General features: G+C 29.9%; 1 protein-coding gene across 1 annotated transcript; it reads left to right on the top strand.

Annotated features, from left to right (window-relative positions):
• Nucleotides 1-7,395: 7,395 nt before the first annotated feature.
• On the top strand, nucleotides 7,396-7,812 carry LOC107895439 (uncharacterized). The gene has a single exon (XM_016820719.1). The coding sequence runs from the start codon at nucleotides 7,396-7,398 to the stop codon at nucleotides 7,810-7,812; it is 417 nt and encodes a 138-aa protein (XP_016676208.1).
• The last annotated feature ends 12,134 nt before the right edge of the window (nucleotides 7,813-19,946 follow it).

The raw sequence follows: 19,946 nt of genomic DNA, 5'->3' as shown, positions 1-19,946 counted from the left end.
ATTTAATGTTTAATTATCATTCTACTCTTTAATTAACGTCAAATTTTAACTATTTTCAACCCCTTAAACATCTAAAGATTTGGTACAATTACCATATTAGTCCATTAGTTTATTTTTCCTTAACCATTTAAGCCATTAAACTAATAGAAACTCACTTTTGTAACCTTTACAATTTAGTCGTTTTTAATTAACTAACTAACTAACTAAACACTAAAATTTCTTAACCAAATTTTTCGTTTTATAGAAACGAGTCCCGAAACCTCATTTTCTAAAATCACTTGATTTTATGGACATACCACTTGAACTTAATTATTATTTCAAATAACATAAATTACCAAATTAAAATTTATTAATGTACTATATTTGATTCGTAAATATTAAATAATAATATTTAAGAATTCACTCGTCGATTCTGTGACCCTGAAACTATTATTTTTGATATCATTGAGAAACGAGTTGTTACAATTAATCATTCAATATTCTCCTTGTTATCCAATGAAGTATGCCAACAAAGTCGACCTTCCATATTTGCTTAACAACCTGCTATAGATTATATACTAGGTTTTTTTTTTTTTATCTCATGCAATGTACCGATAAAATGTATGTTTGAACGATGAAATTTTTTATATTTATGCCGAAGTTATTGTAGAATGTATTAAAATTTTTGAAATAAAAAAAATTCCAATTTTTTACATTAGTATTAGAAGTTGTTGTTTGGATTTTTTTTGTGTAAAGTATAATTTATTAGTAATTAAATGGGTATAAACAAAAATAAAATTTTAAGCAATAAAGTATTTGTAAATATTTAATGAAAAATATATAGAAAAAAATCTTAAAATAATTGTTAATACATAAAAAATTATTGCAAATTTCTATAATTTTATTTTAAAATTATATGTAAGAATGGTTAGAAAAAAGTTATTGAGGGAAGAGTTTAAAGTGGGTACTTAAATTGTAAAACATTTAAAATTTTTATTTCTTCCAAAAAATCATAATATTATTATTGTTTCCAAAAAAATATTATTAAGAACATTTTACTTAAAAAATAACATTTTTTAAAATTATAAATGTTTATATTTCTATGCATAAATAACAAAATGTAAAATATAATAATTATTTGTTTAAAATATTAATAATAAATCAAATAATTTGAACTGCTGACAAATAACATATAATGGTTATTTATTAAAAATATTAATAAATTAATTATTATACTTATAATAAATCACTTATTATTTTTTTGGTGATAAAAAAACAAACAAATATTGCATCAAATTAAATTGATCGAGAGCACCCCTAGCTTTATTTTAATTTAAAACTTCTAATGCATTATAATGGACTTCATATAAATTTGTAAGCTTGTCTTTTATCCTAAACTCAATTTAGCCAAATAACCTGCAACTCGATTATCTTCTCTAAGAACATACCTAATCAACCACCACCATTATTTAATCATATAAAATATCACTTGTCATTCAATGAAACATGCCAACAAAACCTACCTTCCATATTTACTTAAAAACCTTGCTATGAATGATATATATATACTACCACTTGGGCTAGCGATAATATTGGATTAGTATTTGGTATATTGACAATATTTTTTTATTCCACAAACAATTTTAGTAAATTGTCACATATCTATTTTTTTAAAAAAAAATATTTTTTAATATTTTATTATATTCCTATAGGACATTTGTCAACTCCTAATCTTGTTTATGGAGTTTAAAAACTTCACTAGTAGTACATTAAATAATTTCCCTAATATTTATAGTTTATTTTTGTTTTCTCTCATTTTTTTGTTACTTCTTATTTATTGTTTAATATTTTTTATGAAAATATGTGTTAAATAAATAAATAAATAATTATTTATAATATTAACATTGAGATAAATTTTTGGGTAAACTACAAAATTATCACTCAACTATACCTTTAGCTTTATTTTGGTCACTTAATTATATTAATTTTTTTCCGATTTAGTCACAATTTTTTCAAATCAAATAATTTAGTTACTCTCCCATTAGTTGTTATTAGATGAGTAACGAAAAGCTAATGTGGGCCTTTTTTATTGGTCTAATAACAAATTTAGTTCTCTAATGTTTACACATTCTAACAAATTGATCTTGTATCTAAAAAATTCAACAAATTTATCCATTAATGTTTACAAAATTTGTCATATTAGTTCTAATTCTAAAAATGCAATCAACATTACAAAATTTATCATTTTTGTTCTAATTCTAAAAATTACAAGAAAATGAAAAAAAAGAAAAATATTTTCATTTTTTTCTAATGTTCCTTAACCTACCTTTAAACCCCATAGAACAAGAACAATATTTAACAACATTTGTATTATGCTCATTTTAAACTAAAGTCATATTCATGAATATGGTAAAATATCAAGTTGGCTTAAATCCAACTAAATGCCATATGTTAAATTAATATCATATTATTTAATTAAATTCCTCCAACAAAGTAACAATTTTTTTAAAACTATTACAAAACAATTATTTTGTTTTTTTTTCTTATTTTAAAATTATGCAGAGACCTGATCTTTGAGTAGAGAAAATAATGCAATGTGAAATCTTTCATGAAATGAAAAACCTTCAAATAAATTGCCTTGTTTTTTCCGACTTGGACATGTCATCAATAACTAGGGATGGCAAAAAAACCCGAACCCTATGGGTTTCGACCTGACCCGATCCGTGAGGGTCAGACTTTTTTTTGTTGAAAATAGGGGTTTGGAACTGGTCGAGTGAAATTAGAAAAATAGTCAGGTCGGGTAGGGGTCAAGTTTAAGGTAAATCCGCCTTACCTCGGGATATTTATAAAAATGCCCTTAATATATATACATATATTAAGTTTTGTTTTCAACAAATAACTATATAAATAAATATATTAATTTTTAAGTCTAAACTCAAAAAAAAAAATCTTATTTGCTTCAAAATGAAAAAATAAAATTCCGGTCAGGTTAGGTCGGGTTGGATTGAAAGGAGTAGGGACTTCTATTAAATTTCGGATTCAGGGTAGATTTTTTTATTAAGAGTTAAGGTAGGGTCAGGACAGATTATTCACACTTTGGGTCATGGTTGGGGTGGGCAAAAATCTTCCCCACCCCATTTTCATTCTTATAAATAACTTCCAAATTTGGGTAGTTAAAATACGTTGGTCAAACAACCAATATCCTAGAAAATCTAATCTAGGAATTGAAAATACAAGCTGAATTGAATTAAAGGAGATAATTTTTCAATTCCATGTCCCATGGGGATGTCCAACTTCATCTCTCTCCCCCTAATACTTATCAATCTATTTTGTGTTCATTTTTTTTCTTTTTAGTACATATGTTTTAGTTTTTATTTATAATTTATTTTGCTTTTTAGATTTTTAAATCATTTCTATAAATTTTTATTCAAAAATTGTTAAGTATGACTTCTATTTCAATCAAATTTGAAAAATAATCTTCTAGTTAAACTCTGTTTGTTTGTTTCAATCAAATTGTGATTAGTTTAGATTATTTTATTATTATTTGACCTATCAATTTAGCCTATAAATAGACTCTTTTACAACCTTAGAAAATACACATATTAAATATTAGAACTCACATTTAGAGAATTTTGTGTTTACGTTTTGAGGGTTCTTTATTTTCGAGTTTTCGGGGTTTAGTTTTTATCTCCATCTTTTTTACTCTTCGTTCTTTTGCCATTATAGTAAAATTATCTTCGCTCGTGATTTTTTATCCTCTTTGGAGGGATTTTTTCACGTTAAATTTGTGTGTTCAATTTCTCAATTTCTTCTGCTATTTTTACTTGTTTGTTGCTTAATCGGGTCGATCCCCAACAAGTGGTATTAGAGCTAGTTCAATTTTCATAGATCAACCCATTTAGAGATGGCAACAACAAGATTTGAAATTGAGAAATTTGATGGTGAGACAAATTTCAATTTGTGGCAAGTTCGGATGATGGCAATTCTAGTTCAATTCGGCTTGAAAAAGGTTGTTATCGGGAAAAAGCCTGAGAATCTAAATAAAACAGAATGGGAAAAGCTTGATGAAAAGACTTTGTCTGCAATCCAGTTGTGCCTCGCAAAATACGGTATTGCAAGAGGTATTGATGGAGAAGCCCTCATCCATCTTATGGAAAATGTTAGAAACTTTTTATGCGACTAAGTCTCTGGCTAACTGTTTAATGTTGAAACAATGTCTATTTATGTTTCGCATGAACAAAGGTGAAATTACTAGAGATCACATTATTCAATTCATTACTCTTTTAAATGATTTAAAGAACGTTGAGGTTCATATTGATGATAAAGATTAGAGTATGCTATTTTTCTACTATTTACCCCCTTTATACAAGTTTTTCAGGGAGACCCTGATTTATGGCAGAGACAAACTTTTGTTCGAAGATGTGAAGGGTCATTTATTGAGTAGAGACAAACTCAACAATGAGTTTGGTTTGGATAGTAAGGCAGATAAGTAAGCTTTTGTTTTGGCAGCATCAAAGAAACGAGACAAAATGTGTCACTATTATAAAAAGTTAGGTCATGTCAAAGTAGATTATTATAAATTACGAAATAAAAGGATTGCTGTGAGTAACGAGGAAGATGTAGCTGGTGCTAATTTGGCCGACTAAAGTGGTGATAATTTCTTGTTAGTGTCAACGAGCGAAACTCTGAGCTTACATCAGAGTGGATCCTAGATTCAAGATGTTCTTTCCACATGTGCCCTAATAGAGAATAGTTCTCCACATACAGTTTGGTTGAAGGTGGAGTTATGCGCATGGGAAATGATTCATCAGTAAGGTAGTTAGAATTGGTACTATTAAAATTAGGATGCACAATAGAACGGTTAGGACACTCTCAGATGTCAAGTATGTACCTGATTTATGAAAGAATCTCATCTCCTTGAGTATTTTAGACTCGAAAGGATGCAGAATCAACATCGAGTCAAGCAACATTAAGGTATCTCGTGGAGCTCTCATTTTGTTAAAAGGTAAAAAGACAGGCAGTCTTTATATTCTGGAAGGTTTTACAGTAACCGGTGAAATTGGACGTCCCTCATCTGTTACGGAGTCGAAGTCAATTCATTTGGAGCGAAGACAAATTAGTCATAAGAAGGAAAAATGTATGACCGTTTCGTTGAAGAGAGGTTCTCTTTTGGATGTAGGTTTTGAAAAGTCAGGGCACTGTGTTCGTGAAAATCAAACCTGGGTTAGTTTTGATTTGACAGTGTACAAGTCATAGGCTAGAAGTCTTCCAATTTCTAAGCACCGATTCGACTCAATTAATTCCCTGCATAGTTCAAGATAGGCTCGTAGCAGGCTTTAGCAAAGATGGCATTGTGGAAATATGAGTCAAAGTGGAGATTTGTTAAGTATGACTAATATTTCAGTCAAATTTGAGAAATAACTTCTTAGTTAAACACTGTTTATTTGTTTCAATCAAATTCTGATTAGTTTATATTATTTTATTATTATTTGACCTATGAATTTAGCCTTTAAATAGTCTCTTTTACAACATTAGAAAATATACCCATTAGATATTAGAACTCATAACACATTTAGAGAATATTGTGTTTACATTTTGAGGGCTCTTTATTTTCGGGTTTTCGGGGTTTAGTTTTTATCTCCATCTTTTGTACTTTTCGTTCTTTTGCCATTATAGTAAAATTATCTTTGCCGATAGTTTTTTATCCTCTTTGGAGGGGTTTTTCCACGTTAAATTTGTGTGTTCAAGTCGATCCCCAACAATTTTTTAATTTTTTCCTTTTTTAAACTTTTAAAATTAGAATTGAATTGAAAAATTTTAGAAATGTCGAGGGCTAAATTTATTATTATTTTAGAATTGGAACTAAAATGATTTTTTTTAAAACATTAAGGGCTAATTTCTTTTTTTATTTTTAGATTTGTAATCAAACTGATAGAATGTGTAAACATTGAAGGACTAAATTTGTAATTAATCACTCATCTAATGACAACTAATGGGACAGTGACTAAAATATTTGATTTCCAAAAGTTGAGTGAATAAAAAAAATAGTTAAGTTACCAAAAAGAACTGAAGTCATAGTTTGATAACTGTTTTTGTAGTTTACCCTAAATTTTTTACTTTTATATTTTAAAACCTTTTGCATTACTACCTCTTAAATTCAGGTAATTAATAAAAAAGTTAGATAAAATAATTGAAATGAAGTCTTCTTAAGATTATGTATATAATTAAATTAAATATAAATTTAAAATATTTAAATTTAATTGAAGTAAAATATAATTTTTATATAAAGGAAATTAAATATAGTTAATATTTTAGCACTGCAATACATCATTAATTTTCTATTATTTTGTAATTTAAAATTAGAAAGATGTTTAAGCTAAATAGAGAACACATAGATAAACAATTAAAATAGAAGAAAATAAATAAATTAAATAGAAAATACAAAGATAAATAATAAGGGTATAATCCTCTTTTATTTATACTTTGCTTAGTAATTGAGATTATTTTCAAACATGAATAGGTAATACATTAAACTTAATAAGTAAGAATGTGTTTGATAAACCACTGAAAATTTTTAATTTTTAATATTTAATTTTTTAATTGTATTTGATAAATATATTAGCTTTTTTATTTAATATAAAATTTTCAAATAAAAAAGTTTTGAATATGATAAATAACTACTTATCACTTAATGTTAAAAATATTAAGTTAATTTTATTTTTCAAAACCTTATTTTTAAAATAAATTATTTCATCATTTCATTAAAATTTAAAATATTCAAATTATTACCTTCAACTTTTATCTAAAATCATTTAAAATAAATAAATAATACTGATGAAACGATGAATTTTCAAAAGTCAAAACTTAATTTTTAGCTTTTAGTTTTTCAATTTATTAAACACAAAAACAGCACTAAGTATCTTTTATCCCTAATATTTATAATAAATATGTATCTTTTATCCCTAATATTTATAATAAATTTATAATTGTTGTAACTAGAAATATTTATAGGCTAGGTTATATCAGATCTAGGCTTAATTTTTTAAAAAAATTATGTTTAGGCTTGAGCCCAACTCAACCTCATCATTTAAAAAACTTATATTTTTGTTTTTAAAAAAAAATTAAAATATATAATTATACATTAATATTAATATTTATATATTTAAATAAATTTAAATAAAAATATATATATTTTAAAATCGTCATTTGACTCGGTTCGGCCCAGCCGGTGATGGACAGGTCTAGTCGTAACAAATTATTAAGCATAAAAAAGGTATTATAAATACCCCCAATCACGAAATTAGGTTTTTCATCATCACAAACACCCAAATCACACCAACAATTAAGTTTCGTTTGGAGTTTTCCTTGTAAACTTTACGGATTGTTACTTGTTTCGCTTTCTAAAATCTCCCATCAATGGCAACCGCGATTCTCCGCCATGAAAGCTTAAGCTTACGCCACCCTTTTCCTCTGGGGTCTCGCAGAAAGAGCTTCGAATCGAATAACAGAAGGGAATCGGAATCCATGGTGACCAGACCCCCGGCGAAGAACCTGGTGATGGGCCAGGTCAAGATCCTGAAGCGCGGTGAACCCTTGATCGCCGCCGCCGAGAACACCGATGGATCAAGGGGTGATGTTGAAGCGTTTGATTTGAGCTTGGGTTCGACGAACCGGCTTGGCCCAGATCCTGAAACGATGCAAAAGCAAATTAAGCTTAAGGAATTCAAGATCGGTGGTGGGTTTTATGCCAGTTCTTCGTCATTCAATTCGCCGCCGCCTAGTTCGGTTCCGGTCCCTGGGTTTTTGGGAAGGGCTGCAAGGGTAAGCCCTTAATCGTTGTATCAATGATTAAAGCTGGATTTGGCAGGAATTAGAAAGAAAGAATATCTGAGTTTTTGATTTACTCTATATGAATCCCATATTCTTCCTTAATATATTTTTTTCAAGAGGAAGAGTATTTAGTGAGAGCAAAAAGAATCCGTATACTAGTACTTTGTCTCTTGGATTAGGGAAATCATCTGTGGATTCAAAGAAAGAATGTAGAAATGTGTATGGTCTATAAATATTTTGGTTTGTACTGAGATTCGAATTGTGTTGTTTCATAAGGTAATAGAATATGTTTAAAGAGTAATTCAGATTTGTGTAGAAATTTAGTCTGATTTTTGGTTCAAGCATTGATAGAATAATTTTTGAGGTGGAACTTGTTGTTTTATGTCAAGCCTATTTGCCTATAATCCCCATATGGGGCAGGGTTTTGAAGCATTGCAAGTTCAATAACTAGATATTTTGATTTGTTACAAATATGAGATTGATCCAATAAATGCCATGAATATCAACTAGCACATTGATCCAATAAATGCCATGAATGTCAACTTCCACACTCACTTTTGTGTCATTCTATTGCTTTAAAAAAAATTACTTTGGGAGGGTAAATTAGTTTTGAATCAATTAGTATTTCATGTGGAAAAATCTTAAAAATTATATCAAATTTTTAAATTTTTTTTAAAAAACTTCAACCTTAATAACTTGAAAATTCAGTAGACTATTAAAAAACGTCTAGAATGAACTTGTATAAATGCTTGTCCAATCTCATTTGTCTAGGTTCAAATCAACTTCAACAATTTGTACATGTTCATTCTAAAGTGTTTTCTTAAATAATTCTAAGAAATTATACTTAGACATCAACATACATGTCACATGTTTTTCATGTTGATGTGTCATTATGCCTAGTAAATATTTATTTTTTAAAAAATTAAATAAAATTTTTAATAATTATTTTAAGAAAATCATTGTATAAATGGTTGTTTATATTTATCATAAAAATTTATGTTAAATAATTAAAATATTAAAAATTATTAAAAATATATAAAATGAACTTAAACAAATGGTTGTTTAAGTCCAAAGAACTTGGATTATCATGTTCATATTCATTTTGGAGTAGTTTCTTAAATAATTATTAAAAGATTATAGAAATTTATTTAAAAAAAATTAAGATTTGTAAAAAAAAATTATATATACACATGGCATATTTACAGAATTCAAACATACACTAGATTATGACACGTACTGTATGGCTAAAAATCAAAATTATAAAATAAATGTATTTATTAAATATCATTATGGCACCATTTGTCCATGGTATTTTTACCAAAAATATACCATTATTTTATCATTAAAAAATCACCATTAATTTAAATGATAAATATATATACTTTTTACATAATTTCTTTAGGTATAAAATAAAGAATATAAATAAATTACAATTCTTTAATTTATTAAAATATCTTTATAAATATTTATTTTTTAAATTAATTTATCATAAATTATAAAGTAAAATAAATTTGAAAAACTCTAATGAGAAATATAAGGTGTCATTTAATACAGTCATTATATATGTATAGCGAATATATAAAATTCATAATGAATCAAATATACAAAAGGTAAATTTAATAAATGTATTAAATATATAATAATATAATATATTGATTAAATAACATAATAATTTAAATATATATAATTAATTTTAGGGTTAAACAACAAAATAGTACTTAAATTATACTAGTTTTCTCAAATTGGTATCTAAACTTTTTTTTTTGTCAAAATTGGTATCTAAATTATTAAATCGATACCCATTTTACCCCAACTGTTAGTCCCGTTAGAAAAAAAATTTCTACCAATCACAACTTGCCATGTAGACGTTTACGTATTTTTTTTCAAAATATTAATAAAATTCATAAATGCATTTAAAAATAGTTAAAAAATTAAAATATTTTTAAATAGTAAGTAAAATTTTACTCAGTGAATATATCCCTAAAAAATTTCACGAACCCTATTTTGTTCAAAAAATTTCAGCATCTCTCTTTGCTTCAAAAAGTTCATCAACCCTTTTAATCATCTTCTTAAAACCTCCAATCCCTTGTAGAATTTATAGGAGGGTGAGTTTGAAGAACCAATTTCTTATTAAAACCCTTGTTGGACTAAACGGACCTAGGACTAGTTCTGCTTTCCTGATGGCTACACCCTAATGGCTAACAATTAGCAACTATTCTTGCATTAGGAATACTTAAAGGATTCTTTCTTCTCCCAATGCCAACAGGTGCCCTATATACATTGATGGACTTGAACGGTTCCTGTACCATTCTTAAATTTTCCACAACTTCCTACACATGCTTTTGGTTATAAATAAACCAAAATATTGAGAGGGAAGTTCATAAGCCTACAATCATTTGGCTCGACCAATCCTCTTATTATCTCTCACCTCTTTTCTTCTTATATTTCTTTTTCTCATCTAATCAGCCTTAGTGGGGTGCATTTCCTTGCTACTCCAGTTGTTAAAATCTTGACAAAAAATCATTCATTCTCTGCCCTCTTTTACCTATCCACTGATTAAATTTCTAGTAGAAGGCATAAGCAAGGTTACTTTATAGTGGGTTACCCATTACTCTAATGAATCTGTTTTCCTTACCTTGGTCTTGTTTTCAGGGTGAATTCGAGGGGAGTGTCAGCTAGGTGTTACTAGCGGTTACCTCATCTTCTCTTGGGGAAGATGTTTTATCATATGGGATTATGCACATTCTCTGTTTTTGGTTAACCTAAAATAAGATAAGTGTCTGCCTCAAGACCCGAATGAGTCTTTTTTCTCTCTATCCCTATTTTTATCTAGCTCCCAGCTCATGGTGACTCCTATTGTAACATTGGAAAGACCACTTCAGTATCACTCACCTCCCCACCTTGGGGGTTTAAATTTAAGCCTTTGAAGGCTTGTGAAAAGATATGGTTGGAATTTGCATTCTGATGAAAAGATGCAGTTACAAAATGGGAAGCCACCTAATCTCTCGACAAATATTAAATTTGGCATCCAAACGAACCTCCTTCCTCAACTTCCTTACTTAATCCCATTCAAACTTGACACAAGGGTCTTCCTTGTCAGGTTTCAAACTCCGGCTAAGTTTTCTCGCTACTAATAGTCCTTCTAATGCGAATCTCACCATTCCTCTAGTCTTAATGGGGAGGTTGACAGGAGGAAACTGATGACTTCCTCATTTTCAAGCATCTAGCTTGATCGTTCCTACTCCTTCCTAGGGGATAACCAAGAAAAAATGAAGACACCATTAAGGCGGCAACCCACTTGGCGAATAAAAATACTTATTTCCCGTTGTATCTCTTTTTTAATATTTTTTCTCTAGCACTTGTACTTTTTAATCAATGTATCTACTTATCCTTATTTTATGTCTTTTTCCCTATTTGTCTGTTTTTACTCTCATTTCTGCTTGCCAATTTAGGCTATCATATTTACACACCCAACACATAACAACTTAATAAAATAAGAACTTTAGGGACTCAGCCAGATCATCACCATGCACATAATTGGTATTTTTTCCCAATTCCTATGTCCAAAGGATCGAGTAAATTGTACTCTGATACCACTAAATTTGTAACACCCTTCAACAATTCGATCTTTGAATCTGGGTATGGGGTGTCACAACTAAACCAGAATGGTCTATAATTTGTAATTCATTGATTTAAAATAAGCCCAACGATGTTACTTATCAATGAAAATTCTTACAACAGAATTCATAAAATTAAATTAAAAGTTTACTATTTCAAAGTCCCAGACTCTAAGGGAACTACTTAGATATATTGTAATGGACCCCGAGGTGGAGTTTTTCAAGATACCCCCTTTCCTATGTACATGGCACCTTACTGACAATGATTCTTGATTTAACATCATTTGACTTGGTCCTTCCCTTGAGCTCTTTATCCTGTTGTTCCTACATCACAGGTCAAACCCTTGTAAGTTCGTGTGAAATTACTGAGTTTTTTCTCTATTAAATTGCAGATTTCACCCCTTCTTTACTAGGGTAAAATTTTAAAAGGAAATAAAATATTTTAACTCCCTATTTTTACTTAAAATTTGACGTCTCATTTGGATTAGTGGACACCTTCCACTATTTTTTAACGACAGTTTGACCTTTAATACCCTTAGGTTCCTGGGTAAACCTGTGTCCTGATGATAGTGTTTTTGTGATTTCTAGATACCTTGCTATCTTGGTAGGTTCTCGCTTTACCCTATACGTCATCTTATTAGGAATACCCCCTTTTTGTTTTCTTCTGAATTGTGGGTATCAAAGTCCCAATAGATATGCTGATATTTTACTTACAAGGCTTACGAGAAAGGACCATGCACTTTGGTGTCTTTCCAAACCTGTTTAGTCCATAATGGACTCCTCTTCCTTACCCTCATCTTAAAGGATTTGTTGACATTCCCTTCGTTGGGATAACTAATGGGATCCCCTACTACTTTAGCAGTCTAAATCCCACGAGGGATGAGTAGTGGTTGGATTAATTCCTTGTCATCCACCTTATTTGTGATACCATGCTTATAAGCGTAGCACGTTTGTCTTCTAGGAGCCGCTTGGGCCTATAGTATCCAACAGACTATTAACTGAGTGACCTTTTGGGTTTACGATTTCTCTTAGGCGATGGTTCCCTACAGAACAAGCCATTTGGTGGTTACTTGCATTATAATCCCCCATTAAGAAGGAATAGTCTTGACAGACATATCTATCACTTGGTTTATCCTTCCTAGTACCTTTCTAGTGGCTCTTAATGGTGAATCCTTAACCATGATCTGCGGATAAGTTGTCTTCCTTTTCCTAATTACAAGACATTATTGGCACGTCATTTCCCATGTCTTACTCCTGCTAAGTTATTGCTCTATTGCTCTACCAGCTTTCACGATCACTTTTTTGGGTGGACTGTTCCCTTTTCTAGTACATTTGTCTTGGTCAACGGATTGCTCAAAACCCACTCGCCAATACTTGTATTTTTCATTCTAACTCTTTTTCCTACGCGTAATTTCCCATAATTATCATCCTGACAATCTACCCATATTTAATATCCAGGTAGGCTCTGTTGGTTGCTGCAGCTGAGTTGTGGTCTTACACCTCTTTCATCCTGTGTTTATTGCCCCAACGGGCTATATTAGTTGCTGTAGTCAAGCCATGGTCTTACACATTGTACCTCTTTGAAGTGTCACCTCGAAGGACCTTACCGCTATCGCAGTGTCACCCCATAAAGCCTGTTGACCGCCATCGTAGTGTTTCTCTATAGAACCTTGTAATATTGATATCAATCTATCTCATTTTTACCTTGATGCTCAAACACCGAAGTGTCCCCATCGCAAGGCTTGAAGCTTCACACATCACGGTTTGCTCCCAATAATCTTGAATTGTAGAATCTTAATAGAATTCCAATTTCCCTATTACTCCACCCATTCCTCTATTTCTCTGTTTTTAACCCTGATGCTCAAACACCACAGTGTCTCATCTGTAAGGTCTAGAGCTTCACACATCACAGTGCATTTAACAACACCGTATGGCGGTATCTAACAAGATCACCCTTTTTCTCAATCCTAACTTCGTCTAACTCGTCGATGATTCCTTTGCATGTTTTATTATTAAAGCATGCAATACATGCATTTCACAGATGAAAGACCATGGAATCATAGTTAATTCAGGTACACTAAACTAAAGTGGCAGACATTCATATGCCTATACGATCTTAAACTTACTTAGCATTCCAAGGTTGAAGTACAAAAACTCACTTGATGCTTCGTCGCTTTATAAACTTAACTTTCCCAAATGCCAGAGCTTTCATTCTCCTAGCAGCTAAGCATGACAATCAAAATCATCAATTAGACTTAGTATCTTTAGCTTAGAAGTTAGTTTTTGTAACCTCCCTATCCCAACCTAGATGTTATGGCCGAATTTCGAAGGCTACATTAACCATGAAAATGACCTAAATTAAACTTTCGTAATTTCAAACATATTTTAAAAGCATTGGCTTATTCTTTCAAAACTAATGAAATCGAATATTCATTTTAATTTCGCAAAAAACAAGAATTTTAGAAATTGATTGATTTAGTATTTTCTTTGTAAAGAATAATCATTTTTCAAAAATAATTTGGATTTTATTAAAAACTCGTTTTTCAATATTGTAGTGGAAAAATGCGAAGTAGACAAATTTTATTTAAAAACCAAGATTTATGCATAAACATTTTTAATATCAATTTAAGCAATTTAAAAACTCTAATTTCATACAATCAAATAATCTCAAAATAAAGTCCTATGCCATAGTCCAAATAAACTTTATTTTAGTCCCAAAACAAATAATAGAAATGAGTTTAAAATACTTTAATAACAAAAACATCTGAGTTCCTAAAAATAACAAAATTCATAGTTTACGTCATTCATAAACACGTCAATACAATATTTTTAGAAAGGTTCCTACCTAACTCCACTACACACCATAATAAGAGTTCCTCAGAACTTATCCATCCAATAACACATCAATTTGTGGATAAGCCACCAGTATTGTAGATAAATTGCTAGTATTGTAGATAAGCCACTAGTATTGCAAACAAATTGCTAGTATTGTGGACAAGCTACCAGTATTGCAGACAAGCTGCCAGTACTTCCTCCTTTCATAATCGACTTAATCCCATGTAGTGCAGTTTGACATGCGATATCACTAACAAATTATTTCAGTTGTCATGATCTTTAACATACGATCAGTGGAAAAGGGAGTAAGAATGATTTATCATATGTTCAGTATTTCAGTATCAGTAAACATGTTTTTATCATGTAATCAATTTTGACAGAAACAATGACATGTTTTCACTAGGCAGTCATATTTATCAGTCTTAGTGAACATGATTTATCATGCTATCAGTATCAATAAAAGAAGTGGCATGCTTTAACATCACAAAACATGCGAAACATTATTTAATCATATAATAACACATATACATATTTGACAACACAGATTTCTTAGATCAGAGGCACTTACTTGTATCCAATCCTAATAAAGGATTTATTTTTCACCAAGAACACTTATGCGACCAATTAGTCATAAGTATAGCAAGAGTTTATACTAACATTATTATTGAATAAATACATATATTAGTTATGGATGAAACATCTAGATTTCTCTACTGGTTAGAACTCACACCTTGAATGAAAGTCCCACAATACTAGATCTACTCATTCACAATCCTACGCTTCAGATTTAACCAGATCTCACCTCAATTTGCTTATAAAATAATGGTACCAACAAAAAAAAACATATGTGTTAGTTTTGGCTATACAGTCCAATAAAATCCTTTTATGAAATCAAATGAGAATCACTTACTCTATTAGTTTTTTGAATGAAGATCGAAATATTCATCTTGAGTTAAAGCAAATTTGAGCGATCCTTATTGGAACCTTTAATGAAAACATAATATACATATATAGACATTAGATTCGACCATATCAAATAAAATAAATAATTGAGATTAAACTCAACTAATCATCACTTACTCTTTACCGGGTTAGATTGAAAAATTATAGTTCAACCGAAAACTCAACTAATGAGATGGATAATGGTTATGGAGGAACAAAAATGGAGAAATGGTAAGTAGAAAAATAATGTTTTAAATTGAAAGATAAAGAATAGTAAAGGATAATTTGGTTACAACAAAAAAAATAAGAAGAGAGGAGGAGAAATTAAGAAAAATGGGTGGCGATGGCAACGGCGGCATGTTGACTGTGGAGGTCCGATGGTGGTGCAATGGTGGAAAAGAAAGGAAAAAAAGGGGAAGGAGATGGTGCAATAGTGGTTGAGTGGTGGTGCAACGATGGCTAATGGTGGTTAATGTGGCAGCAAAAACAGTGGCATAAGTTGTGAAGTGAAAAAAAAGGGAGAGAGGAGAGAAAAGATGGAAAAGAAAACGAAACAAATGTTTTCTTTGCTACTAAGGACGACAAGCATAGTAAAAGGGGAGGAAAATGAAAATGGGAGTGCGTAAGGAAGGAGGAAGGAAATAGAGGAAAGTATCTTGTGATATGACAAATGTTTTGAGCGGCAAAAAGGGTTGACCAAGGGGGTATGCCAAAATTAAAATAAAAGGTTAGAGAGGGGAGTTGAACTTGGGTCTCATGGATAACTAAGCTTGATCTTAACCACTATGCTAGGACTTGATCTTATTCAAAAAGTAATGATAACTAAATAAAAAAATGGGATGCGACAGTTTTCCAGAAACATGCAGAACCCCCTAGTTGGTTCTAGAAATCCTTAACTTCATTTCTTGATCTTATGTATACAGATGGACTAAAAACCTTACCAACTTTATAGATTCTCTACTTTTCCGACTCAAATCTCACGGTTCCTACTCCACGTAGAGCTGGCCATAACTATCTCTTATTTGAAGCAACTAAAAAAATAGATGAAGAAGAGAAGAATGCGAAACAGAAAATTAGAAGAATCTTCTTCCCAAGAAGTCATTTCCCTAGCTATTTATAACCCTTCTCGCACGGTCTTCAACCATTTAGAAATCATCCATTGACAATCATCGTGTCTCCCACTAACAAACCGGCTAGTTTTAATCCAGTCAACTTTGGAATACTTTCCGTGTTCTATTGTAAGACTAAAACTATATTACAATTTGACATTCGCTTGCAAATACCGCACTAGTTTTATATCTATTTATTTGTACGATTTTTTTACTCGAAGCGTTCACACGTTTGGAGGCGATCATTATGCTATCAATTTCTTTGGAGTTGCAAAGTACTTAAACAATAGTAAAAATTATTACTAACTAGAAAATTAGTATAAAGTAAAATTAAAATTAATAAGAACACACAATTGTAAAGTAAAACTTTCATATTAGACAATGATAGGGGAAGTGAATAAAGGTGAGTTTAAAACAAATTTAGCATAATATGTATTATAAAGTAAATAAATGTGCGGTGATGTATGAATCTTATAATTTTATCTCATCATTGATTAAAATGGCCCTTTATCACTTTCTGGTACCGATATTTTGACTATGACTTGAAATATTCTTTTCGAAAAACTATTACTTTAATACTTCATTATTTCTGAAATGCTTCAAACTAATAATCTTTATTTGCTGAATGATGTTTATAATGATAAATCTTAATTTTAATTGGTATATAACTGTAACGCTAATTAAATAATAATTGACTTAAAATAATTTATTGTTATAAATTAATACACTCAATTGTGTAGCTCAAACCAAGAAAAACTCTATTACAAAAAAAGAATATTCTTGATATGATCTTATCTATTAAATAGTATTCTCGTCGATTTAAAATTTTCTCCTAACTCATGCTTTCATATATATTATAGATAACTTCAAGTCTTACAATGCTAATCAAGGCTCATTTCAATTTATCATGAAATTACAAGGAAAAACAAAACTATATCTTTCAATTTTTTACCCAAACTTGAGAATTCAATCTGATCAATTTGAACCCAAACTTAATACAATACAATTTGGCCTCATAAAGTCAATTAAACCCAAATGGACATAAATACAAATCAACTCAAACCTTAAATTATATGAATCTGAAAAACGAATCATAAGTAACTTGAAATGACCCAAAAAAACCAACAATTTCTCCTTTCAAGCCATATGTACTCTTTTTTCTTCTACCTCCGTCCTTTCCAATTTTAAATATCTTTCAAGGCTAAGTTTCGGTTGATCATGTCTTCATACATTAAGAGATTAGTTAATGATTAAATCTTAGTTAACATTTAGAAGTTACAAGGAAAGCAAAATTATACTTTGTCAATTCTTATCTAAATTCAAGAATTTTATCAAATTAATTTAAACTCAAACAAATAACATGAAATTCTTTACATCAAAAGAGACTGAAATTCATAATGATTTGAGGCTAAAATCCAAATGACCTGAACCCAAAATGAACCAACGTAAAATAACTCAAACCCAAAATTGGAATTGACCTAATCTAAAACCAATCCTATCTATGGTAAAGTTTTAGCCTTTGGGGTTCTTGAAAGCATTGAACTCGCTTTTTGTAAACACCATCAGATTTTCTAAAAGTATTGATCTTGCTTCGTTGGTGTCACATATTGATGGATTCCATGTTCTTTTGACATTGCTTTTGGGTTTTATCACTTTATATTTTATGTTGATACCTATGGTAAAGCCAACTTATGTTGCTATAGCATGATCCTAACTTCAATGATAATCTGAGTCAACCAATGCTTATAATTGTAGAGTTGGAAAGAGTGAAGCGAACTTGTTTCTACTTTGTTGGCCGATTATTAGGCTTGAAAATATCAAGAGGGGAGGGAGGTAAATTGATATTTTAAAAATCTTTAAAAAAATTTTAAAAACATAAGAGAGAGGGAGAAAAGCTTGGACAATCAATTTTATAGTGGTCCGACCCCAATTGCTGACCTTTATTACCTTGGTATAGCTCAACCAATGATTTCTCAATTCATTTTTAGAATTGATACATTTCAAGGAGAATGTATAAACTTTATAACACTATCTTTGCTTAAAGCTTAGATCAAACCTTTCCCCTATCTGTTATGGCTAAACTACAACCATTCTTAGTTTTTGTGGCTCAAGCAAAATCCTCCCAATTTACAGTTGGTGATAAAGATGAAGTAAACAATAAGAATTTGAAAAACATATGTGTTTATAAATTTATGCTCTCAAAGAAAAGAAATAAGAGTGATAAAATATTTCGTAATATAAACTTTAAGACTATGTACAAATATCTCGTAATATAAACTTTAAGACTATGTACAAGAGAAAAATGAGAAATAAAAAATTTGAAGCTTTTCTCTTATGTTTGTTGCCTGGATATGTGTTTGTTATATCTTCAAGTGTTTTTGACTTGAGTTTATGTCCTCTAACTAATTTTTGGACATTTGGAGGCATTGGAAAAATTGATCTTGCACATTTAAGGCAGTATGTAGGGTCAAGTCTCGATACTTGAATAATAGGTATGAGATTTGACTAAAAAATAATGTTAGAAGTCTTAAGGTCTCGATACCTAACAAAAAAATCTTGAGATTGAAAAGCAAATCTCAATACTTCAAGTAGTAAGTCTTGAGACCATAATGCTCTCAAAAGGACTATGCTTACTGTAACAGCCCAGTTTACACCCTAGTCAGAATAGTGGTTTCGAGACCACAAATTCGAGTCAGAAAATATTTTAATATTATTTTCTGTGCTTATAATATGTGAATTAATATTTTTGAAAGTTTTATATAAAAATTTGATTGTTTGTGTGCCTAATTTAGAAAAAGGACCTAATCGTGTAAAGTACAAAAGTGAGTTGTTATTTGTTAAAGTACTAAATTGCTATGTCTCTTTAAATGAGGGATCCTTATGTTGTTAAAATACCATTTACATGGTGAATGGACATTAATGGCCTTAATGATAATGTTTTATATCTTTATTAATCATGGATAAAATGGTAATTGATGTATTATTATGTATTAATTAAAACAAAACAAAAATGTGGCCATTTTGTTCACATTTTCATACCGAAAGTAGAAGAAAAGAAAGGGTTTTAAAGCTTTGTTCATTTGGCCATTGTCAAGCACAATTTAGGAATGTGTTTTGATCCGTTTTCGATGATTTTTATGTTTTTGTGATTGTTGCTTAGTGTTCTATCTAGCCCATGTCTCAATTTCTAGAATTGATGATGATTTTGAGTTATATCATTGATGAAATTGTGAGCTTTTTGATGTTAATTGACGAAATATGAAAGCTTGATGATAGATAAATATATTTTGTATTTAGATTTTTGATGAATTTGATTATTATGGGCTAAATTGTGAAAATGAGATTTTGAGGGACTAATTAGTGAAATAAATGAAATATATGGGCTTATATGGGCTAGAGGAAAATTCAGCCTAGCATGTGTAATATGAAATTATGTGTATTTTGTGATTTTATGAATTAGGGTCTAAAGTGTCAAAAAGTAAAAATGTGAGGGCTAATTTGTAAAATTCCATAAATATGTACATATGGATTGAATTGAATGATTTTTTGAATAAAATATTTAAGTTTGAATATGTATAGATCAAGAACCAAAGATAACGGATTTAGATCGGGAAAAGTCGAAAGTAGTTGAATA

Source organism: Gossypium hirsutum, chromosome A06 (genome assembly GCF_007990345.1).
Source record: "Gossypium hirsutum isolate 1008001.06 chromosome A06, Gossypium_hirsutum_v2.1, whole genome shotgun sequence".
Lineage (NCBI taxonomy): Eukaryota > Viridiplantae > Streptophyta > Magnoliopsida > Malvales > Malvaceae > Gossypium > Gossypium hirsutum.
Note: the sequence above shows the minus strand (reverse complement) of the source record. Positions and strands in the feature narration are given on the sequence as shown.

Excerpts from the sequence above, each read along its gene's own strand:
- LOC107895439 (XM_016820719.1), top strand. The coding sequence starts at position 7,396 with ATGGCAACCGCGATTCTCCGCCATGAAAGCTTAAGCTTACGCCACCCT.